Source organism: Hemitrygon akajei, chromosome 5, assembly GCF_048418815.1.
Source record: "Hemitrygon akajei chromosome 5, sHemAka1.3, whole genome shotgun sequence".
Classification (NCBI taxonomy): Eukaryota; Metazoa; Chordata; class Chondrichthyes; order Myliobatiformes; family Dasyatidae; genus Hemitrygon; species Hemitrygon akajei.
In genome coordinates this window covers 83,201,619-83,210,639 of record NC_133128.1, presented here as the reverse complement: position 1 = coordinate 83,210,639, position 9,021 = coordinate 83,201,619, and the positions used below count along the sequence as shown (strand labels likewise).

The 9,021-nt window shown below is 42.7% G+C and overlaps 1 protein-coding gene across 1 annotated transcript in view; it reads right to left on the bottom strand.

Moving 5' to 3' along the window:
* Positions 1 to 5,770: 5,770 nt before the first annotated feature.
* LOC140727217 (guanylate cyclase soluble subunit beta-2-like) overlaps positions 5,771 to 9,021 on the bottom strand; it is a 43,276-nt gene continuing 40,025 nt past the window's right edge. The window contains exon 16 of the mRNA XM_073044483.1: positions 5,771 to 5,919. Coding sequence (XP_072900584.1) covers positions 5,771 to 5,919 — 149 coding nt within the window. The remainder of the gene's footprint in view (positions 5,920 to 9,021) is intronic.

The window sequence follows — 9,021 nt, the reverse complement described above, 5'->3', positions numbered from 1 at the left end:
ATGTGATCACTGTCAGCAAGTGAAACCTCACCTCAGGCTCTGTTTAAGAGACTCTTGCACAAGTCAAATCATTTGTACACATCCTTTGTAACTGCTGATGCTTTGAAAATAAAATTAAAAAGCTCAGCTGACGAAAGGGCTTTAATCTGGATAGTTAACTCTATTTGCTTTTTCATAGATGCTTCCTGCCGAGTGTTCCTTGCATTTTCTGTTTTTATTTCGCCTTTAAAAGATTTTACCAATTAGTCTTTCTACACCCTATCCCCAAACACTCAGAATGCTTTTTGAGCATAAATTCAATTCCCTTCTGCTCCTATTTTTATCTTCTTAAGACATGTGATGTTGGACACAGTATTGGTATGGTGTTAGCAGAAGGAAGTAGTCCTGACTGCCATTTTGGAGTTTAACACTTCATCTAATAGTGTCACCTGAAAGGGCATTACTATGGTGCAAAGGTAAAAAGTTTGGAGAAAATCTGCTTTTGAACAACTGAGAGTAGAATTTGGAGATAGTCAACACTAAGGAAGATTGCAAAGCTAACTGGAGGATATTAATAATAGAGATGAGAAAATCTGCAGATGATGGAAATTCAAGCAACACGCACAAAATGTCGGAGGAACTCAGCAGGCCAGGCAACATCTGTGGAAAAGAGCAAAGATTTTGGGGCAAGACCCATGCTGCCTGGCCTGTTGAGTTCCTCCAGCATTTTGTGGATATTAATAACAGACATGAAATAGGACCATGAAGTGGGCCATCCAGCCCTGTGCGCCAACTCTAATCAGTACAATGATAGTGATCTATTCAGAGGCAACACGAGTGAATCTGCAAATGCTGGAAATAAATAAAAACACAAAATGCTGGCAGAACTCAGCAGGCCAGACAGCACCCATGGGAGGAGGTAGTGACGACGTTTCGGGCCGATCTATTCAGTGTCACTTTCCTGCACTAACTCTACCTCATCATTCCCTTAAAATCTAAACATTTCACTATTATGTTTTATTTCACTGTATGTTCCAATGACCACGTGACAAGTAAACTTGAATCCTGAATCACGAAGCTTGAATTTTAAAAAGCCTTTACCATGAATTTATTCAGCTACCCAAATGTCTGTAGCATGATTGATGGAGGCTACAGATCCCTTTGATCCATGGGCCTAAAAAGCTTGGCTGGGGACTGCACCATCCGAATAGAGCTGAAATCTGCTGATCTCCTGGCTGGCTGACTGTAATAGAGTATTCTGAGATTTGTGCCCTGTGGAGTAGTAGTGTGTAAGGGTGTGGTAGGCTGTACTGTTCTGCCCTGGTGCTGATTGATAGAGTTTGCCTTTCAGTGAGTGATAGGTCTATGATGCACTGAGCAGTGCCTGAGAAATGGACACAGCTCGTGGGATATCTTCTCTAAACCTGAATTCACTGATCTTGACCACACACGTGATATCACTGAACAATTAGTGGTATTGGGTCTGGAACATTGTTCCATTCACCTCAGCGTCTATTTCTCCACTGCTGCAATTGCATTTGATTGAAAGGTTTCTCTCTCTCCTCATCTGGCTTCAGGGACCAAGGTGTCCAAAACTGGACCTGAAAATCAGTGTGATTGCTCTCACCTCTGCTGGCGGATCTCTGGAACAATTCCCTCCACTGCTTCTAGCTATAACTGAGATATCCGGAAGTGGAGGTAGGCCTTTTCAGTGCTAACTACCTTCAACCAGTGCTAACCTCTGACAAAGTTAGCCTCTGTGCTGAGACACAGTTAGTGCTCAGTAGCAAATAAAGAGCCAGCAGAAAAATTGTACGCAACTTGCACCAGATCAAACCAGGGTGTGTTAATCACACATCAGGACACCAGTGTGTAGTTAACTGCTTTAACTCATTTAGCCTCCTAACTCATCTGTCCTCATTTAGCATGGATGGTTACCATCTTGTGCTGTCTTTGCTGCCGTGTGATAGGCTTGGACAGATGCATCTGCTGATGTCTTCCAGCATAAAGTAACCTTTGTTTCTGATGGTGTGACATGGTCTTCTAAAGCAGGACCATAAACCTGCATCAATGTGAGTATAAATCTGTACAATTTCAGCCAGCTGTTTTAACACAAAGAGGTTTATAGCAAAGAATCTAAGCAGACAGAAATGTAATAAGATTCGGTATTCAGAGCACAAAGAAAACTAAGTTCTCAGTGTTGATGTTTGTAAACAGTTATTCTGCAGCCTTTATGAGCTGTCTCCTACTGTGTTCTGAGTTAGTCAACAATGGGGTTGGAGGCTGTGGGTGGGTGGGGATTATCATTGAGTTCTATCACACACTCCTAGCTAGTCTAGGCAGGGTGTTACTGAAATGTTCAGAGCTGAGATGCATGATGTTTCCATGTATCAGTGGAGAAATGCAATAAAATTGAGATGCAGATCAACCATAGACTGAATGGAGAAGCAGGTTGACTAGCTTCTCCAGAATGTATGTGCAAGTCTCGTTATTCCGCTGAACACTTCCATGGAGGGACAGGCAGTGCAGAAGAACCTGGACTGATTGGGAGAATGGGCAAAAAGGTGACAGATGGAATATAGTGTATGGTCATACACTTCGGCAAAAGGAATAAAGATATAGAGTCAAAAACTATTTCTAAATGGGGAGAAAATTCAGAAATCACAGTTGCAAAGGGACTTGGGGGTCTTCCTGGAGAATCCCTAAAGGTTATCTTGCAGACTCAGTTGGTGGTAAGGAAGGCAAATGCAATGTTAGCATTCATTTCAAGACGTCTAGAATATAAAAGCAAGGATGTAATGCTAGGGCTTTATAAGGCATTGGTCAGACCACACTTGGGGGATTATGAGCAGCTTTGGGCCCTTTATCTGAGGAAGGATGTGTTGGTATTTGGAGAAGATCCAGACGATATTCATGTGAATGGTCTCGGGAATGAAAGAGTTAACTTATGAGTTGCACTTGATGGTTCTGAACCTGTCCTCACTGGAGCTCAAAAAAATGGGGGATGGGGGGAAATCTCATTGAAACCTATTGATCATTAAAAGGCCTCGATAGAGTGGATGTGGAGAGAGTGTTTTTATTGTGCGGGTGTCTAGGACCAGAGGGCACAGCCTCAGAATAGAAAGACTCCACTTTAAAACAGAGATGAGGATGAATTTCTTTAGCGAGAGGATGGTGAATCTGTGGAATTCATTGCAACAGGCGGCTGTGAAGGCAAAATCAATGGGTATATTTAAAGCAGAGATTGATAAGTTCTTGATTAGTAAGGGTATCAAAGGTTATGGGGTGAAAGCAGGAGAATGGGATTGAGGGGAATAATAAAAAGCCATGAGGGAATAATGGAACAGACACAATGGGCTGAATGGCCTAATTATGCTCCTGTGTTTTCAGGTCTTGTGTGGGAAAACATCAGGGATGGAGGTTGTGTCTATACTGCCTTTTACATAGTTGTAGACCTGGCTGCACAAATTGTGTTTACAGTTCAGCATGCTGTTCTTCCCATCTTACTGGTGATTATCAGCACAAAACCAGAAAAGGCTAATAGATGGAAAAGAAAACAAAATAGAGCAAGACTCTGGGGAGCATACTGCACAATATTGGAACAAGTGGGGATTGATTGCCTAAAGCAAAATGTCCCAAAGGAAGTTTTGTACCTTCCAGGGGCCAGGTTCAGATCTAAAATAAGTCTGGATTGAATTTACTTAGTAATTGTGCGGGGGGGGGCTGAACTTTATCCTAAGTTCTATTTCAAAATAATGATCACTTATTTCCAATTACTGAAAGGTGTGCTTGTCACCAAGGTTACTTAGTACCTCTCAAAGTCTCCCTTACCTTTCAAAATCCTGCCTTATTTTTGAATGTTCCCGTGCTTTGTTGCAGCTACCTGAAGGTATTTTCCTACATGTCTCTGGATTGAATTTTCTACTTTTACACCCAGTTGACTAGACCATCCATATCATTCTGAAGCCTAATACTTTCCACCTTATCATCAACTACATGGGCAAATATTGTATCATCTACAAATGTCATTGTCTGCATTTAAGTCCAACTCCACATCCATCTAAGAGGTGAAGGTTTGTATCATTCCATAAAATGCATTTCAATAATGTCTCCACCACTAATATCAAACCAACTGGTCTGTAATTACCTGATCTGTGCTTCCTTCTTACTCAACAGCATAGAATTAGTGCTCCTGTGATCCTCCAGCCCTATTCTAGAGCCGTGGAGTGACAGCCTTTTGAAATGTGCTACCCATAAAATACCTGTTGGTCAAACTCCAAAACTCAGAACTCAGGGATTCAAACAATACATTCCACAGGCCTAAAGTACCCACAAAATATAACAATCCCTTTTTTCCACATTGCACCAAAATCCTGGGTTTCAAACTCGATAGAAGTAGTAGTTTATGGAATAAGAAGATACCATGTTGCTTACAGGTTCTCCCCGAGTTTTAAACATCTGACTTGTGGACATCCCTTACATGAATAAGCGTTTGGGAGACTGGCAGGGTGGATGGGGCTACACTCGCCAACTGCTGCATGTCTGCATGTATTTTCTGCCAGGTGGGAATAGGGCATTTTCACGTGTTTTTTCTCCCACCTGAACAGCAACAGGCAGGGGCTGGGTGGAGCCGAGCAGAGCTGGGAGGACTGAGTCAATGAGGCTGGCTCGCAGTTGTTGTTTCCAGGCTTCCTCATGCTCTCGTCCCAGCTGTTTCTGTGATCCTCCTCCACACACTGTTTTCCTTCATCTACCTACGAAAAGTTCAGTTACTAACATTTCTCAGGATTAGAAATCTGTTGCAATCTGGGACTGCCTGTACTGCAAAAGGTGACAAATCCTTCCTGTATATATATACTGGATGGTGTACATTTCATAGTTTATAATATACCTTATAACCTCCCAAATTTGACCATCATTTCTGCCCTCATCTGCTGATCCACCTGGATCTGTTTTAGCTCTTGCTTACCCCTTTTCTCCACCTTCCTATTCTGGCTATTTCCCCCTTTGGTCCAGATGAAACACCTTGACCCAAAACCACAGTTGTCCATTTCCCTCCATAGATGCTCCCTGACCTGCTGATTTACTCCTGTGCATTTTGTGTTGCTCTAGTTTTCTGCAATCTGCAGTCTCTTGTATCTCCTGTCTGTATTTATACTTGATCAAACCCACTTAGTACAAAACCCACCTCAGCAGTGGAAGAGTCTGCAGTCCCCACAGTGGCTTCATCAGTCACCTCAACCTCCAGAACCAGAGCAGAAGTAAATCATTTTCAAAATTGGGGGACCACCTATGAAGAAGGAAATAACCAGTTCTAGCTGGCATCTTGCTGAACAACATGAAACTAACTACACTGTTGTCAAAGTTAGAATAAATCCAGAATGCAGACTGTAATTTTTTTCAGATGACCGGTCTTGACCCAAAATGACAACTGTCCATCAATTTCCCTCCACAGATGCTGCCTGACTGGTTGAATTCTTCCAGCATTTTATTGGTTGCTTTAGTGTAATCCATTGCATAATATATTTATTATTTTTGCTCTATATGTTTATTATTGATTTTCCACAGAACACCTGAGTGAGTAAAAGCCTTGTGGCTAAAACAGTACAGAAATGTGTAAGACATTTATAACTGCATGGTGAAAACCAATAGAAATATGTCTGGGTGAAACATTCTATGCTTCAATGCTCCAGAAAATGTTTTACTCCACCTATTTTTTATATTTTCAACACAAATCATGATGAAAACAAAACTAAGGTTGTGTCCCAGTTGGCTTTAGGCTGTAATCTGTTTACAACATGACACAGAACTCTGACTTTCCATTTTCCGTATTGAGATGCTCATTATTCAGGTCCAGTCCCGACTTTGCTCCATCCTCTTCCCCAGACTCTGCACTATTCTCTGGGCTCTTGTTACACTTGGATCTGCTGACCTCTCCACCTTCATAATGAAGATAAAAATATGATCACAATCACCTTTAACTCAAAATGTAAGTCAAATACTCATGTTACATGTACTGAATTATTCAAAGGGAGTAGCAGCTGGAGTAGGCCATTTTGACACTTTGAACCTGCTCTGTTTTTCATGATCCTGCCCAACTACAGCTCCCACCCTCCCAAATAACCCTTGATACTTTTAGCCTTTAAAGCCAAATCTTACTCTTTCTTGAATATATTATTGATTTGGCCTCAACTGGGTAGATAATTTTGCAGCTATCATAGTTATCATGTGTATTTAAGCACAAATCACAGAATTAATTATCAGCTGCACAATATCAATTAGAGTAAATTAAGCAGTGTTTCCCAACCTTGGTCTACAGACCCTTTGCTTAACTCTATTGGTCCATGGCATAAAAAAGTTGGGGAACCCTTGATTGATAGGAAGTAGATAAAGAAAATGAGCTTTTTACTTGATTGAGTTGGCCAAGTGAGCAGTGGAATTGTATTTAGAAATGGAGCAAAACAATATTAATCAAGTTTCAAGCAGCAGTAACAACTTGCATTTGTTAGCCCCTTTAACATAAAAATCCACAGTAGCCTCACAAGAGCCAGATCAGACAGATTTAACACCCTGCCGCATACTTTAGTACAGCTGGCTAAATTGCTGAATTTTAGTGCAAATATTAGAGAAGGTAGTAAGATTGAGTCCTTTAGGGAAGGAATTTCAGTGCTCCAACTATAGACAACTGAAAGCACTGCTTCCTCTGGTGGAGTCCTGCACAACTAGCAGGAGTGTTCAAGGACGTCTTCAATCTCTCACTGCTGCAGTCAGGGGTTCCCACCTGCTTCAAAAGGGTGATAATCATACCAATGCCCAAGGAGAGCATGGTGAGCTGCCTCAATAAGTATCACCCAGTTGCACACACGCCTACTGTGATGAAGTGCTTTGAGAAGTTGATCATGGCCAGAATCAACTCCTGCCTAACCAAGGACCTGAACCTGCTGCAATTTGCCTATTACACCAAAAGGTCTACAGTGGATGAAATCTCACTGGGTCTCTACACGGTCTTGGATCATCTGGACAATATGTCTGCATGAGACTGCTGTTTATTGAATACAGCTCAACATACAAGACCATCATACCATCAGTACTAATCAGCAAGCTTCAAAACCTGGGCCTCTGTAATGCCCTCTACAACTGGTCTCCCAGTGAGGAAGTCAAGGATCCAGTCATTGCAAATTGGAAACAACATCTCCTCACTGACAATCAACACTGGCTCTCCTCATGGATGTCTGCTTAGCTCACTGCTTTACTCTCTCTACACCCACAACTATGACTAGGCACTGCTCAAATGCCATCTATAAATTTGCTGATGACACAACTATTGTTGGCAGAATTTCACATGGTGACAAGGAGGCATACAGGAGTGAGATGGATCAGTTAGTTCAGCGGAGTTGCTACAACAACCACGCACTCAACATCAGCAAGACTAAGGAATTAATTGTGGACTTCAGGAAGGGGAAATCAAGGGAACACACACCAGTCCTCAACGGGTGATCAGCAGTGGAAAGGGTGAGTAGTTTCAAGTTCCTAGGTGTCAACATCTCTGAAGATCTATCCTGGGCCCAACGCATTGATGTAATTGCAAAGAAGGCATGACAGCGGCTATATTTCACAAGCAGTTTGAAGAAATTTGATATGACACCAAAGACTCTCAAATTTCTACAGATGTACCATGGAGAGCATACTAACTGGGTGTCCACTATGGAGGGGCAACTGCACAGAATCAGAAATCATCTGGACAATAGCAATGTCTACATGAGACTGCTGTTTACTGAATACAGCTCAACGTACAAGACCATCATACCATCAGTACTAATCAGCAAGCTTCAAATCCTGGGCCTCTGTACCGCCCTCCACAACCGGTCTCCTGGTGAGGAAAGTTGTGAACTCAGCTAGCTCCATCATGGGCACCAGCTTCCCCAGCATCAATGACATCTTCAAAAGACAGCAGCATCTATCAAGCCTCCACAGACAGATACCTCTTTCTCTCTGTTCTGTCTTCTTTTGTGGCCCCTTGAGGCCAGTTATTTTTGCAATCTGTTACTGAAGTTAGCATTCCTGCTGAACTGCCTCTACTGCTCTACTTTTGGGTCAGCCTCCTCTGCATTTCTTGACAGGATGAGCAAACCCTCTGTTGACCCCAGAAGAGTATGCTTGCCTGAAGGAAGTCATTCTTTGACATGAGCACATGATCCAGACGCAGCAGGAAACCATTGACCATCTGCTCACCATTCCTTTCCAACTCTTCATCTTGATTCAGCAACCCCATGGCAGTCAACCTCCTCCTTCTGAGCCCCAGATTCTGGTGCCGAAACATTTCGACGGATCCCCAATATGATTCCCCAACTCTCTGTCACAGTACATCTTACATTTTGAACTCCAGCGGTCTCTGTACCCTACGGACTGAGCCAAGATTGCCTTCCTCTTCTCTCTTTTGACTGGGTGAACTCTGACTTGTCCCACCTGAGCCTCCACCTCCAGAACCTAGGATGGTGGAAGGTGGTCCAGTGTACACAGTTTGCCGGTTGATGGATTCACATCACCATGGAAGGGTTGTGCAGTACCTGGTCAACTGGGAAGGGTACAGACTGGAGGAGAGGTCTAGGGTACCATCTATTTGCATCTTGGATCCATCACTCATCAAGGAGTTCCACTGGACCCATCCAGATTGTCCTGGGCAGTCAGTGATTGGCTTTAGGAGGATGGGTCCTGTTAGTTTCCACTCATTTAATAGGTGTCACCTGTCTCTCATTTCTCATTCATCTTCTGCAGCCATTTTAACTCTAGCTCTCATCCATAGTCCTTGTTCCCCCAGTGAAACAGTCAGCCTCAACAAGTTGCTCCTAGCCTTCAGTTACCTCACTGCCTGCTGTGTTTGTTTTTGTGACTTTCTGACACTTTGAGCCACACTGCCCAGCAACCCCAACAATTCATATTGATCCTAATATAATAATGGAACAAATTACAATATCCAATTAATCTACCAGGTATGTCTTTGGACTGTGGGAGGAAACCAGAGATCATGGAGAAAACACACAT